Raw genomic sequence first — 22,800 nt, 5'->3', positions numbered from 1 at the left:
CAGCCCAGCCACAGCAGGGAAGGGGTGTGGGCACTGCAGGTGCCCTGTGCGGGGTTTGGGGCACACCCACCAGGCCATGATGGACCACTGCCCCACTTGTGCAGCAGGCATGGTAGACAACCAACAAGGAAACGAGAGACACTCCAGCTCAAACTTTTTTTCCTCATGAGAGCTTTGCATGAATCCTCAAGGATGCAGGAAGCAAGACTCACTGTAGTCCAAAGATAGTACTGGCTGTATCTACGACACAGGCACGGAGCACCAAGCACAAAAGAATTATTTACTACAGAAAAAATATAAAATTCTTCCGTGAAGCAGAATCAACGTGAGAATGCCCACTTGTACTACTAGGCAGGTAGCTTGGTGGTAAACATTCAATTGCAGAGCTCTGATAAAGCACTGAAGCTCTTTCAGAAGGCTTCTGGACTGGACAGTTGAGGTTGGTTTTCCTGGCTTAACTGACAGCAGCAGTCAGGATTACAGGTATTAGGTATCCCCAACAATACTGCATTGAGATATCCTCCAGCCACGTACACTTAGATTGGCACCATTTTTCTCACCTCAAAATTCAAGCACTCAGTTTTCTTGAGCTTTAGAACCAGGGCCACTCAGAACTTGCAGTTCATTTTGCAGTTAGGTCCCTGCACAGCAAAACTTGTAAAACTTAAATTTCATTGCTCAGACTGTGGTTTGTGGCTCCTTTAGGGAGGAAGGCGTGTCTGAGGAAGTCACAAAACATTTCTGAAGGGATCTTCTAAGTTCAACAGCCACAGTTCAAATCACCTTGAACAAGCAGAGAATTGGTAATAATTTCAACTGTTCCCATCAGCTCAGCTCCACCGAAGAGGATGTGTGAGTGGAAACGCTACTGGTCAGGACTTGTGGCCTTCTCTCTTTTCTCCACTGTCAAACATCAAATGTAACTTCAGAAAATCCAGAATTTAGTGCTTTAGCAGTAACACAAGGAATCCTCTTCTCACAGAAATACCACTCCAGCGCTGCAAAGACTGACAAGAAATATGTGGTGCTCTGCTGCGCTTTTCAAGTGACACCAGGAGCTCGTTAGTCCTCAGCTTGTATTTCCTCCCACAGCACACTCCAGTGACAGCATCTGATGGTTGATGTCGGTCAGTGCAACTGAAGTTATTACAGGGCACTCTACACACTTGCTTCACCAACCCGATGACCCTCTGAAGGAGAAACCCAACCAAAACCATCTGCAGCAGCCTCTGTAACACCACTGAGAACACTCCTGTATATCCAGCAAGTCATACGGAAAGGCAGGGAGAAGAGCACCTATGACTGAATTTATGGAAGCAGCTACAGAAGTGCAATGTGCCAGCAACAAGAAAATCTCCCGCAAAAACAACTTAAAATGACTTTATTTTTTTAAGTATATTAGCACAATATTTACAAAATCATTTCCTGTTTCATAAATAAAAACATTTTCTTGGGTAAAGACTATAGATCTATAGATATTTCAAATGTCTGTATGTTTATATATACACACATGTACACACACAAATGAAAGCACACAGTTATGAACAACTTTGGTCTTAAATTACTGGTGGAAAAGGGCTGGGTGTATCAATGACTTTTTAAACTCTTGCTTTTAAGTTTGTACCTACAAGAAATCCAGCCCTTAACACAACAGGACAGTGGGTTTCTCCCATTTCTGGGGCAACTGATTCTGCAGCCCCTACAGGGCCACTGAGCTCCTCAGGTTTTGAGCTCGGCCCGATCCCAAGGTGACACAAACGGGTTCTGCTGCAGTTTGCTTTACAGAAGGTAACATAAAGCTATTGTACATAACAGTTTTTATAAGGCAGAATACCTCAACAGAATTCCACTTGATTTGGTTTTTTAATTCCTCAGCTGCTAGACTTTCAATTTGCCAGAGGGAATCACTAGTTATAAACAGGGAGCACCGCACAGTGCTAATCAGATAAATTCTTACACTGAATTGTTAATAGAGAATCATTCCCATCTTTAGCTAGAGATCGACTGACATTATGGAAAAACCTGCATCAAAAGATTCATAGGTAAGCGCTCAAATCTTACAGGAACACTCCCACTGACAAAGTATGACAGTGAGTGTAAGCCATACATGCTTCTTCCATGTTTTACCACATGAATGATCTTCTTCCCTGTGTCCAGTTCCACTGATCCTAGGGAGGGCTGGACTAGAGGTTGCTTTAAATGGTTCAATCCTGCAGCCTTAGCAAGAGGGCTGTTTATGACAGCACCTTTTGTAAAATCAGGTATCTCGATTTTGTTTTGTTGAATTCTCGATGCCAAGTGCCTGCATCAAGACTTGGAGCTCAACATGCAGAGACCAGAATCTCTGCAACATGCACCCACAATATGGACATGGAACTTTGTAACATTCAACTCTGAGAAGTGCCAAATTACTCAGAATCTTTAAAAACATGGATTTTATTATGTTACTGCTTGGCAAACCAAGTTTTAAATTGTTAGGAGGAGAAAACCATGTGTATCTTTGAAATACAATACCTTAGTACAAACAGCAGACAGTGTCAAGATTTCTACAAAGTATACACAAAGTCCAAGAGAAACCAAGTATATTGGAACAACTCTCATAACAGCTGTAAAATGTGGTAAAATCTCATGGAATGTGCAAGTCCTAGAAAACTGATTTTTAACTGTACCACATATATATATATACAGAAACTGAGCTTCCTTATTTCTCATCAGCTCCTCCTACTTACTTTGTATTTTATGTATTTGTGATATAACGGCAGCAACATAAACTTCGGTGAGAAATTATATAGCTCCTTTTTTCCATTCAAGAAAACAAGATTTTAAAACTCTGCCAAAAATACACTAAATAGGACGGCTCCTATTTTTATGAAGCATCCACGACTTTTACAAATTCATCGAGTTAAGAAAGCCTGAAATTGCTTCCAGTACCACACACTGCACAACATGAACACACACATAAGAACCACATTCAGCATGAAAATTACTAACTGCTGTGCTCCGTAATTCCAGTGCTGAATTAGGCTCCAACAGCTGAGCAGTTTCTCATCCAGGAATACAGAGGAGGCACGGAATGCTCTCTCCCTGGACAAAAATACCGGCCACCACAGCATACACGGCTACTGTCCAGAGAGAGGAATACTAATGTTTTGTGGAATTAGAACTCTGTTAATGACTTCATGAGAACTGGGAGTAAACTTTGTACTTATGCAACTTTGTGTAAAAGGTTTTACTTTTTCTTAGAAAAGTTTTGCTGAATGTCAGAAAAGATGTATTTTTACAATCTCTACTTCCTGCTTGTATCACACACATAGACCATACTTTGCCCATGCACACAAATAAAGAAAACAATAGTCTAAATGGTATTGCAACCTCTGGGCTGAGCAGGCCCATTATCAAAGCAGTGACTAATGATAGTTTTTGAAAATAATACCACTAAGGATTACTGCAGGGAGACCCTGTAGTGGGCAAACAGTGCTTTCTATGTTCTCACCCTCAACCATCCCATATATACCAGAACAAAAGAAAATGAAGTTCACATGTGGGCAAACACACATGTTCCTTGCTACAGCTGCTGTGACTATAAAATTACATCATTTATATCAAAAGCACTTTTGCCACACATGCAAAACAACCAGTTTCCTGAATTTCTTCTCGTTGAGTAGTGCATCTTCAAGGCCACGGTGTATCAACAACGGTGTACATTTTGTTCACGCATCACATAGCTTTGGAGTTCTGGGAATTTAAAAGAAAAGACAAAAAAAAAAGATTGTTCGGGAAGAAAAGCAACTCAAGTTACAGTTTCAAAAAAAAAATTATTTCTTTTTTCATTTCAAACTTTGAAAGCACATTTAGCAGTCAAATAATGGAAAAGGGTGTTAGTAACAGCAAGTGATATTTCAGGCTCTCCACCACAGAACAGTGGACACTGCCTTGGAGACCTCTCTCATTTATGAGCTGGAATAAGCTGAAGTGGCTCCCAGACTTAGCTGTCTGACCCACCCTGTCTTTACTCCTAATGCCAGTTTACTTTCACATGCTATTTTGTAAACTAGTGTGCTTCAGCATCTGACTCAAGCCCCCTTCAGTGTGTGAACTTGCAGGGGAAGGTTCAGGTACAAAGCAGGCAGAGCTCCAAAGGTTACTGCCTTCAGCTTGCGAGTCAGAGCACTTGCCTTCCATCTGTAAAACCTTCTGTTAATTTTTAGGAGCCCTCTTTCAAGGCAGAAAAAGCAGACAGATTTCTAGCCTTACCCTGAAAGGAAAAACGAAATGGATAAGTGGCAGTTTCTGGGCTTTGGAAGCTCTACCTCAGCACTAGAAGAGGAGGTGGGTTTTCATAAGCCTAAAGGAGACCCAAGAAGAAACAGTCAACTTATTTAAAATTGGATCTCCGAGCCAAACTCCACACCTTGTCCTTCAGCAGTATGTGGTAACTGCAGTGGTGACATCCTTTTCTCCCTTCTGGTCTCTTTTAAAGAGTGCAATAAACTGATAAATATTTATTTGTTTCCTGATCTCAAACCACTCTGTGAAGACCAAGCAGTAGCCACTTCTGGAGTAAGATCTACCTTCCATTCCTCCTAATTCAGATTCTACTAACTGGTATACGTTTATCAATCCATTTAGGAGATACCAATGCAGTTGTCCTTGGTATTGTAGAAGTGCTTGTATTGCTACTGGTTTAGAAAATTATTATATGGAAATACTTGAATGAACCATGTAGTAGCTATAAGTAACATAAACAGTACAGCACACAGTATCTGTAAGGAAGTCTGGTTTTAAAACCAACTCACACACCTTTTTTCCAATTAGGGCTAACTAGGACCTCATTTATTGTCACGTTGTCAATTCACACCTCCCAGAAGTGGCATGATATAAAACTATTTCAAGTGAACTAACATATTTGAGTGGCCTTACTCTTTATCCTGAGTAGCAAGAGGTTGTCATTTAATGCAAGGAGTACCAGGCTAGGGGTCTAGTGATACCACATCACAAGCTTGTTCAGTTTCCAGGAAGAAACATAAGTACCAATAGCACCAACAAGTGCTCTTTTATCCTATTACCATGAAAAGGAAGTACAGCTTCTGAATAGAAAACGATCAATAAAACCGTTTTGATTTTCAAATGTTAGCATCTAACCTAAAACTAAAGCTCTTCAATGAGAGCATTTGAAATAATAATAAATTAAGTGAAATCTGATTGGAATACAAGCAATCTAATGAAACCAAGAGAAATAAAGTGGCATCTAAAGAGGGGGAAAGTGAGAGAAAGTTACTTTTAAACCACTTTCTAGTGAATTTCCATGGGCGATCACAAACATACTATTAAATAGTTCTCTCACTGACTCATCCTCTTCATTGTTTAGGAATATACATTCCTGCCATGCATATTACAGAAGGTAAATTCTCTTTCTTTTCAATTAAATATAATTTGAATTAAGAACAGCAGCTGCCCTGAAACCTGCCCTCCAAGTTTCATCATATTAGCACTGGGTAACTGTAAACATCCTCCAATACACATTAAATTAAATAGATATCTGGAGATATACTGGGACTTACCATCATTCTAACATCACTCCTTTTGCATCTTTAAAAACCAAGCAAATGGATTAGTAATGATTCAGCAAGAAATGCTTCATAATTAACATTCAGATTAATTCTAAAATTCAGGTTAGAACTTGCAACTACTCAGCATGCCAACTAGTGATTATAATAGCAAAGGAAAAAAAAAAAGAAAAATAGAATTTTAGAGGCATCCCTTTCTCACTGTAACTTTCCCTCACCTTAAGTACTAACAGAGTTTCCCAACACCATGGCAGAATTTCCCCCAACCCAAAGAACTATGGGAAGAATAGGGTGGCAAGGATAATCAGAAGTATTTCACCTAAACAAATGTTTTTGAAGAATTAATATCAAGACCCCATCCTTGTTTCTCTCTTAAAAGCTGAACGTTTTGCAAAGCACAGAGGGTGGGTCAAATATCCTAAAATATTAGATTTGTCCTACAACAGTCAAACAACGCCACTGGCTAGCAAGGAAAGTAGCATAAAGCAAGGAGACTGGATCTGCCCTAACTTCCTTGAGGAGATCAAACTCTTATGACTCACAGAGCTACATACATTGACACACTGATCTGCCTTTTCAGTGCTATTCTACTGGGAACTACACTTATTGTTCAGCCTTTTTCCAACATTAATCCCTTAATTAGAAGATAAGCCTTGAATATCACCTACCATTTAGTGGTTCTTCTACAGCTTTCTGCAAAACATTTAAAAATATATATATGTATAAAAAGCCTTCATGTTTATTTTTGGCTCGCCACAGTTAAATTACTCTAATTGACATATACAGTAAGTAGTGATTCTACAAAAACGAAGAAAGCTTAACGTTAATCAAATTAATGACTGGAGTTCTGAAAAAGATTTAAATCAATCAATAGCTGCATTCTCCAGGTTTTCCCCCACTTTTACTGTTGGCTCAGATGAAATACCCCTAGGTGGCAGCAGAAGGCATGCAGTTACTACTTTTAAGCTCCAACACCTAACTGATTATTTGTGCCACTTGATCAATGGTTAGTAACAAAGCAGCAGGACTAAAAAGAAAAAGAATTAGTAGCCAAGCAGTCAAGTGGAATCTCCTCAAAAAGAAATATGCGACAGTTATGAATTTAGTCTGGAGGACAATCATCAGAAACAACACACGCAATTACAGAAAAGCTAAAAAAAAAAAAATAAATCAGTACTTGGTTAAGATGGCAGATTTCAAAACACACAGCTTTTCCCACCTCTGACTCAAGGAAATCTCAACAACCATTTTGTAAGTTTGCCCCAGTGTCAAAGTGAAGCCCTTCACCAATATTAAATTTTCCATAGTCTTTAGATTACACAGAATCAAAGTGTTATTTCCAGAATTCCTTCACACCTATTTACTGTCTCAAAGCACAGCAATATATGCTGAACAGCCCTTGGTGGAAACAAGCAACATATTAACACACTTCAATTTCCACTAAGTCTTTCCATGAGGCCTGTGCCTTCATGGACACAAATTATGTCACCTGAATTCATTTGTATCTAATCCTCCACTAACAGCAGCCACAAAAAACGTATTTTTAGTGGCTGAGGTTTCCAAGAGACCTCTAAGCTTTCAAAATTTCTTTTGCTTTCATTCCTGTCTCCAGTTCAGAGACGAACACGATGTTCCCTACTACCTTACTGTGGCTATTTGTTTATTTCTCAAATCCTTGCTGCAACGTAAAACCACCTTGTGAGGAGAACAGCTCACAAAGAGAACAGAGTCCTCATCAAAGGATGCTATTTTGCTTGCTGGCTTCTATTTCAAAGTTTATTTAAAAATAATACTAAGTTAAGGAAAAAATCTCTTGCTCTGTTTACTTCCGTTGTATAAGTAGACACAAGGATGTTAGATACAGACAAGACTGCATGTTGAATGAAAGATATCTTTAATGTCTCAGGTCATTTTTATAACATAATTACCTTTCTGAACCTCTTTTTCTTTTTTTTTTTTTTTTAAACTCTGTGCATTTATACTCCTTCCTTAAGTGAAGTTCATTCCTCTGAAATGCTACTCCTTAAAATGACAACAGATGAGAAAAGGCAAAGGAAATAAAAAATTAAAAATCTCTTGTCCTAACTGCAGTCAGCTCTCACGTCCCATTTTTGGAAACCATCTTTCTCTAACAGCTGGGTCTCAGGCTGTAGACTGGAGACCTGGAAAGGTGCCTCAAACAATGGCTGCCACCCAAGAGATGTTCCCCTGCTACAAGGAAATTTTACTGGTATTTTACTGTTGTGCCTCTTTACTTGCTTGTGCAAAAATGCCAGAAATCAGGCAGTTCACATTCATGAGTCACTCGAAAGCACTGCCTAAGTCTATGAAAATTGCTGTTGTGGAAATTATTACTCTAGAATTCAAAACACCTGTCTGAAATACCCTCTTTAAAAAAAACAAGGTGTTTTTGATTTGTTCTGTGTTACCTAAAGACAGAACTCTGTTTTCAGAAGGCCTCATCAAATTAAGGGGCATTATAGGAAAATCAGAAAGAAGGTCAAGGCTATACTATCCAACAGCCAGGAATTAAAAGGGAATATCACAGAGTTTTTCAGAGAGTTTTGATGTACAAGACCACAGTAAAAAAACCTCCTAAGTCTTTCTTACAAGCCACCTGGATGTTTTGCACTCACCTTAATGAAAAAGCTTTTCAAGAAGGTGAGCAGGTCTTTAGAAATACAGATGAAAAAGTGCATTGTAAAAGAATGCCCTTGACATCCACCACCTTTTAGTGACAGCAATGGAAACTCCATTTGGGCACAACAGTCGGAGTAGCCACCAGGTAAGGGTGGCAAGTACAGTACTACAGACACACTCAATAGGGACAATGAAGACCAACTCACTCAACATTAGACATCTGTTACACAGCCAGAACTTTTGCTTGCTACCAACCTGGTCTGAATTCGAACTAGTGAAGAAAGGTTCAGTATCTCACTACAAGCCCCTGTGCCATCTAGTCACCCCAAATTTATTAATTTTAAGCTTACCCCTGGACGAGGATGATCTTTCATTCTGGAACCTAAAATAATTACAAAAAAGTGACCAGGCAGATGAATAAATTTCACGATCAACCAAATAAAAACACAGATTCATAGACTTGCTAAGGTTGGAAAAAGATCTCCAAGAATATCAAGCCCCACCATTCACCTAACACTGCTACCTTCACCACTAAACCATGTCCTCAAGTGCCACAACTAGACAGTTTTTGAACACTTCCAGTAACACTGATTTCACCATGCCCCTGGGCAAGCCTCTTCCAATGCTTGACCACCCTTTCAATGAAGAAATTTTTCCTAATATCTAATCTAAACATTTGCTAATGCAACTTGAAGCCATTTCCTCTCATTCTGTCACTTGTTATCTGGGAAAAGGTATTATCTACAGATAAAACTTGCAACAGAGTAGCAACACACAAAATTCAAGCTTCCCCTACCCAAAAGGACTTAAGTTGATGATCTGCAAATTCCTAAATGCTCTAAGCACTCCTCTGTTTACGAACTGAATAATCTTATCACACGCAGTCTGCAAATTGTTTCACTCATGCACTCAGCTCTAAAGATGAATTACGCTACACACTATTCACTGTGCTTATTTTGGTGTGCTGGTCTACCCCAAGTCACATTTGACTTCTTCAGCCAGCATAATCAAACCACAAATGCAACATTTACATAGCAGCACACAGTATTTAAGTCATATACAAGTAGATTAAAGTCAATAAAAAATACTTTTATTGTTGTTATTAAAAGGCTTGCCTCAGCTCTGTCACATTTTTGATTCATTATCATCTATCCTGGATATCAAATATTAGGAATGCTGTCTTAATTCCTTCTTTACTGGAAATCCTCCCTGTCTCAGGGTCCATTATTTCTGGTCATGCCCACATATGGTGTGCACACACTAAACCTGGAAGCCTGCACAGTTCAGTGCAGACTGGGGAAGCGATGTATCCTCTGTGTCCAAGCTAACAAGCTGTTTGAAGAGCCTTCACGCACAGCTTGGCACAAATAATGTCCCTCTGCTCTCCCACCCAAGCTGTGGAGTCCACATAATGTTATGCTGTGTTGTGCCAGCATTCCAACCACATAGCGTTGCTGTTTGTTGCTTATTTAGCAGATCTTTAAATCTCTCACCTTTTTCGAGATCTGATGAACAGACCAGATTAGTTTCTGAAACAAAGCCTTGCTATTCTTTTCTCCTGGTTTTAAAATTAAGCCTAAGTAAACCCACGATTCACTAAAAATGAAAGGTGTGCATTGAAATTGCTCTTACTTTAACACACCGATTACCAGTGAATACCAGCAGGCAGATTCTGCTTCTTTAAATCCGTATTTTGATAAGCCATCCCAAACCCACTCCATGAAATCCTTAATATCCTTTTGCTGTCTACATTCTAAGCTTCAGCAACCCAACTGTGTAAATGCAGAACTTTAACAGCAACATCCCTCCTACAGCTGAAACACTCTTACTCAAGAAACCTGGCTGTGTTATCTCAAAACAGTTCATGACAATCAACTGCAGATTTCTTTACTCAAGATTCCCTACAGTCTCTGTGAAACAGAGCCAACACATACAGACAACTCTTCAGTAATTTTTAAAACTATGAGATTGTGAAATCACACCTCATGCTCAAATAAAATACATCTACTTAAAAAAAGGAAAAAAAGCAGAACATTAGGTGCTACTTACCCATAATAAACACGTAAACCAGACTAAGCAAACTTGCAGTAGCCATAATAGCAAAGCCAGCAATCAGAACAGACGCATGTAATGGAGGACAGGCTGTTTAAAACACAATAAAAGCAACTGTATCATCAGGCACAAGTAAAAGCACAAACGTTTATTTTCGGACATAACTTATTAAAATAAATAAGCCTGATAAAAGCAGATGGGATTAATTTCTCTTTCAAAGCTATCCCAGAACTACTACTGCATCTTTTTCTGTATACATTCTTTGGTGATACAGAGGCATTTATTGATTTATTTTACTTACATGTACTGTTCTACTAGTTTTGGTATTCTACCATCGTTCACTGCAATTGACAACATTTCTTCATTAACTGTATTTTAAGTTTAAACTTTACATCTTCAATGCCAATTGTTTTGAACTGTAATTGCATCAGATCACAGAATACAATACTGCTATCGAAAAAACAGGATAAAAAAAGGGAAGAAGGGTGCAGAATATGTGGCTAGTTCTGAGGCAAATCAACCACAGAAAACAGGAATGCTCCATATTTACAGGGATACCAGAACAGGAAGAGGCTATTACAGTTTAACCATACTTCACTACTGAAATTCCTTGTTCTCTCTCTGATCCTCCTTTCGAGGGACTTAAAAGTCATTGCAGCTATCTGCGAGCTCAACCCAGGATGAGCAGTTTCTACTGATGCTTAAGGGAGACTGAGCTAAACTTCCAGAAAGACAGGTAACATCAACCATGTATGACCTGGGAAGAGACCGCCCTGAAAAAACAGGGAAGTTTTTCTTTGAGAAGGTAATAAAAACATCCTCCATTTTGTGTTACTCTAGAGCATTAATGCTCTACCAGAAATCTCCTATCAGTTTATTTTACTACTACATCTTACAACACTTCAGTGCCCCTTACAAATACTTCTGTAAATACTAAGCAATAAGCATAAAACTTAAATCATAACCCCACTGAAAGGTCTATCACTCCACTCAGATTACACAAACCTTTAAAAAGCATTTCAAGGAAAAATAGGTCTTAAATCCCCAACCAAATAAATTAATAAAATAAAGGATGTCTCTAAGAAACAATAAATCAGGAGCATAAAGCACCTACAAGGAACACAAGTATACATATACTCTACTACTAAATATACTGCCAAGGATGCCTAGTCCTAAATTCACCCTTTTCTCTGCTGTGGGGTTCTCTGGTGGGTGCAGGGGAAGGCAGGGAGGAGGTAAAGGAAGGGTCAGAGGCAGGAATGAGGCACATCACTGTGTGTGGTGTTTAGTTAGTTCCTTTACTACAGTGACTGTTTTTCAGTGATGAAACAGAATGCCAGCCAGAAATAGACTTAAAACAGTCCAAGAACACTTCCAAGTTTACTGCCTCTACATTTACCTTCTTAATGTGTTTCAGTGGTATTCACTGAAATATTCATGGACTCAGTTGCAAACAAGCAGAGATTAACAAGGGATTTCTGATTTACTCACTGAACATGAGAAAATTATTATGACTCTAGTTGTTTCTAAATATCCTAAGCCTTAGCACGAATAATAATAATAGTCACCTGGAACCAACACTGACCTTCAAGGCACCGATATGTAAAATTAAAATAATTAAATTTTATTTTTCATAAAGCAACTGCTCCTAGAATGCAGTCATGAAAAAGGTATACGTAATACTGCCTTTGGGCTATTCTTCTTTCACCAGATAAAAGCATTAACACAGTAGTCCTAAACTACATTTACAAAAGCTACTTTCACAGCTTTTTACAGTTAGAAATAAAGAAACATGAGGTATAAACAAAAGTAAAAAGCCACTTCCATAGAAGACAAAGTGCTTACCTGGGACACACAGTGCAAAGCCAACCACGGCAATTATATAACCAAGAATTTTCAAACCTATCAGAGCCAGTGTTGTTTGAGGTAGACTGTCAAAAACTGGGAAAAAAGAAAGACAAAACTGTAGTTTTTCAAGTTTAGCTACAGAGACACAAAAGGTAGGTAATTCACATAAAGCTAGGAATCAGACTCTTCTAAATTCTAAGCTTAGCCAGTCAATGTCATAACAAAATTCACAAGTCACTGCAAGGCAGGGCTCTTGTAGGTATACACACACCTAAAAATTATGTACATATAAATAAAATGATAAACAAACCACAATTAGAAAAAAATGAAACAAACATTCTGAGAGACAGTTATTCAACCCAATCCCTAGACCCAGGAAGGAAGAGCAGAAATCCCTCAAATGTGCTACCCTAAACCTCATTCTTCAAGTGGGTAACTTACACTTCTCCCCTGAAGCAACTCAGCCAACCAAACCAGCTGAACATTTTGTTTTGAGATTTGAGAAACGTCAGGAATGCAGGATGCTATTGTAGCACTTATTTATAAAACTCAAAATATTCTGTAGGTTGGGGTGGGGGAAGAGATCAATTTTTTGCATCCACGTGTTAAGGAATAAATAAACACTCACCAATTCCAAACATGAAGTATTGAAATGGTACCAAAATCACAGCAGGGACCACAATTAGGCCAAGACCAGCTTGATTCTGTGCAGTGTAGCCATCTACAAAAATTTATTTGCCAATTAGTAAAACAGAAACTGTTGATCTGAATAAAGTACAAAGTAACAAACATAAATCATTAGCAACATCAAGTTTCGAGGGTTCAGAAAAAATCCCACTAAACCACCAAAAGTCACTCTAGTCCCTACTATTCACCCAAGGCAGTAGGATAGAAAACATAAATAAATTCAGTCTTTATCTTCCTAAGATCACTTCAGGGCCTTACAACCCCAAAGCTGTTTCTCTTATAGTCTATATATATTTTTTTATTTAAAAATTAGTAGATGGCAATTAATAGGTGGTACTAACTTCCATACTACAGCATGGAATAGATTCTTTTGTGCTCTTTTCCCCTTAAATTAAGAAAGTAATTTTTGTTACTTACCTTGGAAAAAAAGAGCAGTGCCTACACCAGCTACAGCTATAAAGATGACAATTGGTACTATAATGCACACTCTCCTCTGAGATTCCATTTCACACTTTAATACTTAAAATAAAAAAAAAAAAAAAAAAAAAAAAAAAAAAAAGGAGACAGAAAGGAAAACAATCAGAACCATTCCTAAGCAAAGAAACTCAAGCTCCTAAAAGTTAAAACTATATACATTCCCAATATTTAATCTGCTTTCATTCCTTGATATGGTAAATGTGGTTTACTCAGGAAAATGAAACCTGGCATTGGTGTTCTGGTCAAATTCTTAAATTTCTCCTTCCATACAATTCAGGTGATATGTTAATGTATTTCTGTGACATGGCACAGGTTGATTCAGGTAGATGCCCTACTGATTTTTAAATGTTACAGTGAATTTGTTACTCAGGTGGAGTGTCACACAGGAATTCATGAAATCCAGGTTTCATTCCCTTTCTCGTGACTCTGTGTGAGCTCAGACATATCACCTCTGTCCCCAGTGGAACTTAAATCCTAAAAGCCAATCCTGTAAACAAAAACCCCCAAAACCCCCACCTCAAACAAATCAACACAACTCCCACAACCCACAAACTGAAAAAACCATACATTCCCAAGTGTTACACAGAAAAATCATGCCCAATTTAACAAGCTATTTAAAGGTATACAGTAGCATTGACAGATTCACAGTTTTTCTAAAAGGGTGCAAATTAAAGGAAAAAAATCCTCCTAAACAAACCAAAAAATCCCAACAATTAAGTCAGAAGTATCAAAACTCTTTTCCCCACAGAGGTCAAAGACCTTTCAATAAATTGCCCAGGTGCAAAAACATCCAAGCACACTCAAATTACTCCTATAAAATGACAGTGCTTCTCCATGAAATTATTACTTTCCCAAAAATATTGAAGTTCTGCTATGAACACGAAGCAATGACAATTCCTGAACACATCAGAGACTCCTAAGCCATAAAGAAAAATTAATCTAACACCCTGGAAATAAAATAATTTTTAAAAAACTGTATTACTTTTCAACCTCTGACCATAGATGAACCTTTGAAGAGTCACATACCACTTCCAGAAGTTCATGAAAACATAATATAGGAAATTATATATAGATGGTTGAATACATATCTGATTACTGCAAGTCACTCTGAGCATGATTTTCCATTTCTTATGGACTTGACTCTTAGCACAATTGTCTGGGGTTTTTTTTGTTTGTTTTTCTTTTGGGAGGGGTGTTTTTGTTTGTTTTTTTAAAATTTTTTAGAAGTCTACAAACTGAGAAAGCCTGAAAAATCTCAAAGATTGATGTAGCAAACTGCATCACAGGGATCCATCTGAAAGGCCAGGACAAAGCACACTCTACACTGCACAGCACTTGGTCACCACTGCATAAAGAGCACCCAAGGATGTCTGACACTGGTGAATGATTGTATTGCCTCTAAAAACATTTAACAAAATCACAGATGTTGGTGTTAAATTATAGCTCAGCCACTGCTAAGAGACAAATGAACAATTTTACATTGAGACGACAGAACCACCCTTCTATCATATTGATTTTATGACCACAAAATGAAACATTTTTGTTTCTAATTTTACAGCAAAGTCATGGTGAACCAACTGTGAAGAAGAGTTTCTTTTTCTACCCAACGACAGTGCCCATTATCAATTACATCCCACAAAAATTATATACCTGCAGAAAAAGCACATCATTTTGCAAATGATACAGTCCTGGCAGCAAAAACATCACATGGCAGATGAGCTCTAAACACAGACCCCAGAAAGCAAGCCCTGGCCTCCAAGCAAATGAGCAGTGCGGCCCAGACCTCACTGCTTAGGGGTAAACACACACCACCTCCCTGAGTATTATCTGCATCGATTCCACCACACATCTTTCAGATGTGACCACCATCTTCCATTTTACACAGATGCCTGTGTGCATGCAAGTGATTTCAGGACAAGTCAATAACGGCAAAGAACTGAAGAGCCGATACTTACCAATGACAATGAGCTGAGCCGCACACAAAATAATAACTATGCACAGCAATGATATGATGATGGCCCTTTCCACAATGAGGAACCATGATCCTAGAGAACAAACAAAGAGAAATGTTGGGAAGAGAAAAAAAACATGAGGTTATTAGCCTTGAATTTATTGTTCCTTTTAGGTTATGCCCTAGATTGCTCACTATTATATGTAAGTTAGCATTAAGAGTTATAATAGGCTAAGAAGGCTATGACCTCTACCTATGTAGCCTTCTCCCTGATCATGTGTGTGACAACCTACTTTTTCAGTATTTCCAGTTACCTTAACATTCTCCAAACTGGAGGTCTTAACCTCCACTGGAGCAGGATATGTTGGTGTTAATTTCTGGCTAGTGAGCTTGTGGAACTACCAAGAGCACTGTTGATCAGAAAAACAGTGTATTTAGGCTAAGTAGTGAAAATATGAGAAATCCAATTTGATACTTCCTCAGCTATTCTACTCTACTGTCAACTGCTGTAACTCCTGAAGAATTCCAGGTGTATGATAAGGAATACAGGAGTTAACCTAAGTGAGAGGGAAACACTGCTTTGTTAATTTTAGGTCTTCCCAACATCATCCATTTAGTCTTTTTTCCGCCTGCATTTTGGATGCCTTAGGCTGTTCAGTCAGTTGTGCTGTAAGACCTTGTAAGCCACCTTCCACCATAAAATTCTGAAAATATCTCCACTGAACTAGAAAATGTAGTTAATTCTTGCATCTCTGCTCGTATCTTCATTTAGACTCACTCAGTGGAAGCCCAACTCTCCATTTCTCACATTATACTTGCCACCATACATGCCTGCACATTTGCTTCCAAAGAAATTTCTAATCTTTATTAAGATACATATTCATTGCACTTTCTCTCCATATATAAAAGCTGTATCTGTAGCTCCAGAAACATGGACTTAAGTAGCAGTACTTTATAACTTTCAATACCATCTGAGTACTCTGAGGACAGGTTTTCAGCTCCTAAATTCCCCTCTTTCCCCTCCCTCCCCGCCTCCCTCAAGAGTCACAGAAGAAGATATTGTGGATGCAGCAGAAATACAAGACAAGCACAAAATAGACTGAAGGCAAAGAAACAGGAAGAATATCGGCCAACTTCCTAACCACCAAAACAAAGTTAATTTATTGAATAGTTTAAAAGAAGGCTTTCAGCTTCATTTGCATTTCCAAAAAAGCAAATACTGAACTGTTGCCATTCTCTAGATAAGCCAAATCCCAGAGATGCTGTTCGATGCAACTGAGAATAACTAACTAAAAAAAGGATCTGCAAGCAGAGACTCAGCACCAACTTCACTTCCTCTGTAGCATTTCCAGATGGCACTACCAGGTATTACAAGCAGAAGAAGAGCAGCCACAAAGCCTGGTATCTGCTAGGACTTCAGCCAGCAACACACAACTACGTATGGTCCAGTCTTAGACTCTAAAAAAACTTACTGTAGAGAAATTCTTGCAATATTGCACATACATGCAACATGCAAATAAGAGGAACAGCTGAGCACATTTTCCTGGTAAGATATTTCCCTTACTGTGATGCTCCATAGCAATAAACTAAACTCCTGGCAAAAAGTAGTATTTTCAGAGCCAATATAAGCAAGTCAGTTCCAATGCCATGAGAGCAACTTCCAGACTGAGGTGAAAGAAAAGTAAAGAGAAGAGGGGAAAGGAAACAGGGGAGGAAGAGAAGGAAGAAAAGAGGAGAAGAGAAAAAGGAGAGCAGGAAGAGGAGAAGACAAAAAGAAAAGATAAAAGAGAAGATGAAGAGTGGAAAAGAAAAGAAAAGGGGGGAAACTTGACAGTTGCTGTCCTGATCAGGAAAGACTGTGCACAAAGACCACAGCACTTGCACAGAAATCTTGCTCACTCTGCTACCCAATTCTTAGGTGAGTCCAGGAATTCTCTGGAGTGAGAATGAAGAATGGTTGGCTCTTGTAAGGCTACCTTTGTAAAAGCATCAACTGGAACATGATAGTAGTGACAGCATGAATTCATTGCTCAGAAATGACAGAGCGAAGACTGGTACAGGATTTCCATTATTCACTAACCCTTTTCAAAACTCACTTGCTACACTTCCTTCTATTACCTTGTCTCAAGAGTTTCTCTAGAGCACTGAGGAGAAAAAAGCAAGAGAGAACTGTGCAGAAGAATGACAAGAGAGAGCGACTGTGCTACCTGCAACTAAACTCTTAAACATAAGATTAGGTTTTACATTTTCTAGCATATACTCTCAAATCTAATGTGACCTTGAAACTATGAATTATTCACCAACCACCTGCTTCCTTTGGTGTTGTATTTTCCTCGCCGCAACTGACAACTAGAAAATGAAATCAGAAAAGTTACATCAGTTTCCAGCTTTGTTGTCTTTATACCAATTTCAAAATTGTAAACACAGCAAAAATAAAATTCACAAATGGAACTCGATCCTACTGCATTCTCAAGCCTTGTTTCCTCTTCCAGAGTTTAACAATGAACGGCAAAAACAGCCAAAAAAGGCTGAATAAGCTGTAAGAGAAGGAACGGAACTGTGTAGACCTCTTCTCCTGTTTTCGCAGTGCTCTAAGAAACAAATGATTTTGTAGCATCTTCACTTTCAGTGCCTGTACCCCTCTCAATCCATTTCAGGATCACATTTGCTTTGCAGTGAATATGCCTAACTGAATAACTAGACCCAACTGAGAATTACACAAATGACTGGAGCAGGACATCTCTCTGCACTTCATAAAGATTTTAACGTGAAATGCAAAAAGTAATAACGAAACCATCCCAGGACAATTCCAGAGTACATGGGTAAGGCAGCATGTGCTACACAGATGCAACAACATGTGGTGCTTCTGAAAACCTCTCCAGAAGCAAGAAGCAAGCCTCCTTGTAAACAGGTACACAGTGCACACAGAGAAATGTGCTCTGTCACTTATGCAGAGCACTTGACAGACAACACATGTACAGCAGAACCCATTATTCAACAACTGAGATGCCAGAGCAAATGGTCAGTGGATGAGAAATTCATTTACTGAATTGCATTAATTTTAACATCACTTTAAACATCATCTTCTGAAGATGACATTTAATCCTGGAAAACCGTAACACATCACCACCTAGTAGTTGCATTTTCAACTTCACTGGAAACCTACATAACTTCAGATCAAGTCTTAGAGCTCTTACACAGAATTTCTATTAGTTCTACCTGTAATTTCCCAGCAAAGAGAAAAGATTGCAAGAAGTAACTCTTCAAAGAAAAGATCTCTGCAGGCACCATAATGAACGTACACATTTCAGTATTATGAAGATAACAGGAATATGTTTCAGTACGTAATGCAATAACATGAGGGTGTTGAGCATATCAACAACTGTATAATCTAAGACGACGTGGGAAAGCACAGATTTTCCTGTAGCAGACAAATCATCCTCAGACATTATTACAGATCTTTCCCACAGAAGCACTCCCCTGTAACTTAAACCAACGTAACTCTTATCAGTTTTCAAGTTAGAAGGCCTGGATGCTACATTTTTTGTATTTTCAATTCAAAGGAATACATTGAGGTGGTCACTGTTTTTCTCCTTCCCTTAAGGTTTTGCTTGTGTTGCATCCCAACAGGTTCTAAAAGAATAGTAGGCAACTCACCTGAGCTCTGTCTAAGTTCCATTCGTGTTTCTCCTTCACTGTTTGATTCTGTTACTTCACAACTGTAATTTCCAACAGTTGCTTGTGCAGTGCTAAGCACCAGAGAGGCCACACCCTTGGTTAAATCCGCCTGAGATACCAATTTTGCTGATAAAAACGATGGGTCTTTATAAAACTCCTTTGTTCCTCCACGAAAAGAAAAAATTACCTTTTTTTCTTTTTTCCATGTAACAAACATGACATTTTCATTGTTCTCCCTTAGATTAGTCACATAACAAGGTAAAATGACAGTTTCGTTACAGTCATTTTTTTCAACAATGTCTGTTCCAGTGAGGATTAACTGGGCAGAACCTATAAAGAAAAATGAGAATGACACATTCAGAATTATTTCTTAATACACATGAGAATAAATTAGAAATAATTACAACAGTGACTTGGGAAAACAAAACAAACTCCCCCATGAAACCACAAAAAGAGAACCATGCTTTCAAGGAGTAACAAAAGAAGGAAAAAAAGGGCATTATTATAATTCTACTCCTCTGCACAGACTTAGCCATTCTCACATCCATTTAATGTACAGATACCATAACCTATCATAAATTTAAAATAAAAGTCGTAAAAATTTGGGTGCCACTTACTTGGACACTTCCCCCAAAATGCCATATGCAGAAATACTGCATGAGGGCCTGGTTTTATTAACCACAAGTTGTGCCATTGATGTTCAAATTTCTGCTCCTGAGCACACAGCTTTAAAAAGTCTACTTTTATACTTCTGAGAGAAGGCAGGCAGGGTAGCTTCGTCAAGAAGGGTTTGATCATTTGTTCCTTCTTATCTCTGAAGGTGGAGCCAAATTCCCACAGCTTTAGATCATTTCTTGCAAATTCTCTCTCTTTTCCTTTCCAATGGAGAAGGTGCACTCACAATACCATACATTAAATCAGATAATTACACTATAATTACACTAAGTAATTATGTAATTATTATTTTTCAAGTGTATACACAGCAGAATTGAAAATGGAGAATGTGTAACAATGAGAGGCTTTTAATGTTTTCTTTTCTATATTTTTACTTCTTTGGGAGAAATCATAACATAGTTTAATAGCTTTCTTATTAGTAATTGCTCCCTAAAGTTCCATAGACATTAATAATCCAAAATGATTTACCACATTCATCTGATAAAAAGAAATATGGGAAAAAGTATGTAAAACAAGACCACAAGCCCTAATACTGTAAGCACAGAGACTTACACACTGGCAAAGTTCCAGGGACCTCAGAGAACTACTGCTATTCCCATGTATAAAACCAGCTCAGATTTGTCATATGTATTTGATGATGATTAAACTTAATTTGGGGAAGGGGAGAAAGGAGAAAAAATAAAATCAATAAGAGTTGTGTCACTATTTGCCATAGTTCTTTTTTTTCAAAGCAGGAGTCTCAGATCAAATTTTAAAAGCATTCATCTTCAAAATATTGTTTTACTATTCTCACACGGGTTGCTGTATTACTACTGAATATCAAAAGCTTATAACAAACTGGCTCTGTATGTATTATGCATGACAGTGCCTTGCAACGAAGGAAGGAAGGAAGGAAGAATTATTCTCTGGCTTACTCACAGTGTTGCATTTTTAAACTGTACCTCAAACAACGAAAGTAACAAAAGCAGAACAAGGGGAAACTATACCCAAACCTCAATCTATGCCCTAAAAAAAACCACGTGTACACAATTAAAAGCTTAAAGGGTTCTTCGTGAACTTCACATATGTTTCCTACTACCTCAAGATAAAAGTTTGGGGTTTTTTTCTCCTTCAGAGTCAGTACATTTACATTTCCCAGGAAGAATTTGTTCACCCCTGGCTTCATTTCACTGAGAAAGCTGATTTTTAAAGTAAAGGAAAGGGACTGTACTTCCAAATATTTACCAAGGCAAACAAAAAGCAACCATCTTGAAGGAAACAGAAACGAATTGATTAAAATGTTCTCCCTAGTATTACAGCAGAGCGGCAGTGAACTGTAAATTCCTGATTCCACCGGTCTGCTGGCGTGTAGTCCACCCACGAAAGCCGGCCTGTTTTGCCTGCAGCCAGTGTAGAAGTGCCGGTGTGAGCTGCTCCACAGCCCAGTGCTGCGGGAATGAGGCGCAGGCTCCAGCGGGAAACAGACCCGTCCGTGCGGGTTCTGCCCCCTGCGAACGCGACTGCTCTCGCACCAAAGGGAACCTCACGGCTTGCTGCAGATGGTACTTCCACTATCAGGTTCCAATAGTCTTCTTGCGGTAAGAGGAAGCTAACAGAACATCTCTGGCAATAGTTCCCAAATCCCGCGGGCAGTGGACTATTGGGCGGGCTCTTAGCATCCAGTTTTCTCCCCGTTTATCAGTTCAGAGGCATCACATTAAGGTGAGAGTTTCAGAGCCTTACATTAAGCAGTCTGGGGCTTCTGAAAAATGTGCAATTGTGAAGCTGACACAGAAAGGCCGTTTCAAGTAATATATGCCGTGTCAAATGGGAAATGCTGCACAGGGTTCACAAAATTGGCTCTGTCTGGTCACCTGATGAGCACTTGCAGTTCTCACTGACTACAAACCTCTTCAGCCCGTCTACTGCCAACTCAGGATGCCAGGCATACATACGAGCTTTAAACACAGATACAAGCTTTAAACAGGCAGATTTAGATGTGCTGCTTACCGACAGAAGCACAAGCCCCTAGCACCCGCACCTCGGTCAAAGTGCCGCTACTTTTTTAACCCTCCATCCCCGCACCGAGTTTCTTCTCAAGGCAGAGAAGCAGTTAAGATGGTGCGGTGTCAACTGCACATCGACGGCACGCGAACTTTTTCTAAGACCAAGACACGTCGTCAACCACTGACCCTGTGCAGCCCGCGACCAGCTGGACTGTTTCAGGAAAGCACACTGAGCTGCGCTGCCCTCGTGCGAAGGCAGGCGAGGAGCAGAGAGCTCCGCGCACGGGGTCCCTCCTCTGCCCGGCATCCCCGGCCCGGGGAGGGAGAGGGAAGCGCTAAGGCGGGGGGGCTGGATGGCAGCGTCTGTGTCCCCGCTCCGTCCCGAGGCACGGCGAGCTCCCGCTGCGCTCCCGCGGCCCCACACGCTGCTGCGGCCGCCAGGGACAGCGGGAGCTCCGCGCAGGGGCCCCGCGAGTCCCCGCGCCGGGCGGACGGAGCGGCGGCGGCACCGCGACGGGTGGCGGCAGCTCCGCTCGGCCCGGGACCGGCTCCCCAGCCACCGCCACCCGCCCCGCCCCTTCCCCCGGGCAACGGGGAAGGCTCAGCCTTTGCCTCGCACCCCCGGGGCCCCGCCGCGGACACCGCCGCGGACACCGCCGGGGCGCCTGCGCCGGGACCGGCCGGAGCCGGGGGCGCAAGGGAGGCGTCTCGGGGCGGCTGCCGCGACCGCAGCCGGAGGGGCCGGGGAGGGAAGGAAGCGGGGGAGAAGGCAGGGAGGGAGCGCGGCGGTGTGTGTCTCACCTGCGCGCAGGGCGCCGAGCAGCACGGAGGCGGCCAGCAGCCACATGGCGGGGCGGCGGCGGGAGCGCGGCCGGGCCGGACCGACGGGCTCGGAGCGGCGCCGCAGCGGGCGGGCCGCGCGGGGGCGGAGGGGGCGCGCTCCCGGCGCTGATTGGCTGCTGGCGCGGGGGCGCGCGGGGCGGGGCAGCTCCACGGACAGCTCCGCTTTCCTCCTCCTCCTCCTCTTGCTGCTGCTGCTGTCGGCGGAGCTGTTGTAGGCCGCGGGAAGGCTGCAGTAGAGCCCTTGTTTTCGTTTTGGTTGTGGGTTTTTTTTCTCGTGTTTTTTTGTTTTGTTTTTTTTTTTTTTTTTTTTTTTTTAAGTAATTGTCAGGACGTGTATTCCACACCCGCGCGATCTCCGGGGCCCGGCGTTCCCGCACGCCCAGGGCAGAGGGGCGGA

At 40.4% G+C, this 22,800-nt stretch overlaps 1 protein-coding gene across 6 annotated transcripts; it reads right to left on the bottom strand.

Annotated features, from left to right (window-relative positions):
* Positions 1-1,364: 1,364 nt before the first annotated feature.
* On the bottom strand, positions 1,365-22,471 carry CD47 (CD47 molecule). Of its 6 annotated transcripts, none has more exons than XR_007630899.1 (12): positions 22,362-22,471; positions 18,880-19,230; positions 17,530-17,571; positions 15,227-15,316; positions 13,212-13,313; positions 12,736-12,828; positions 12,105-12,200; positions 10,257-10,349; positions 8,558-8,589; positions 6,236-6,365; positions 5,562-5,589; positions 1,365-3,735 (listed from the first exon to the last, which is right to left on the bottom strand). XR_007630899.1 is itself a non-coding variant. In XM_050332383.1 (12 exons), exons 1-11 carry the CDS (start codon positions 22,405-22,407, stop codon positions 5,564-5,566), a joined length of 996 nt encoding a protein of 331 aa, XP_050188340.1. In that variant the 5' UTR covers positions 22,408-22,471; the 3' UTR covers positions 1,365-3,735; positions 5,562-5,563. The 6 variants fall into 6 exon arrangements, 4 of the variants coding, with proteins under 4 accessions (XP_050188340.1, XP_050188343.1, XP_050188344.1 ...); XM_050332383.1 differs by having other exon boundaries at positions 6,236-6,260; XR_007630898.1 differs by having other exon boundaries at positions 5,562-6,365.
* Between the last annotated feature and the right edge of the window lie 329 nt (positions 22,472-22,800).

The sequence above is a fragment of the Myiozetetes cayanensis genome, unplaced genomic scaffold (genome assembly GCF_022539395.1).
Source record: "Myiozetetes cayanensis isolate MyiCay16 unplaced genomic scaffold, myiCay2020 scf5-8, whole genome shotgun sequence".
Lineage (NCBI taxonomy): Eukaryota > Metazoa > Chordata > Aves > Passeriformes > Tyrannidae > Myiozetetes > Myiozetetes cayanensis.
The sequence above is the reverse complement of the archived record's forward strand: the minus strand, read 5'-3'. Positions and strand labels throughout refer to the sequence as shown.

What these genes read in the sequence shown, in the direction of transcription:
- CD47 (XM_050332383.1), bottom strand. Translation starts at nt 22,407, where the DNA reads ATGTGGCTGCTGGCCGCCTCCGTGCTGCTCGGCGCCCTGCGCGCAG. An exon ending in ATACTTCATGTTTGGAATTG is followed by an intron (nt 12,201 to 12,735) that starts GTGAGTGTTTAT and finishes CTTTTTTCCCAG; the next exon opens with TTTTTGACAGTCTACCTCAA. An exon ending in AAGATCATCCTCGTCCAGGG is followed by an intron (nt 6,261 to 8,557) that starts GTAAGCTTAAAA and finishes AATGTTTTGCAG; the next exon opens with AAAGCTGTAGAAGAACCACT.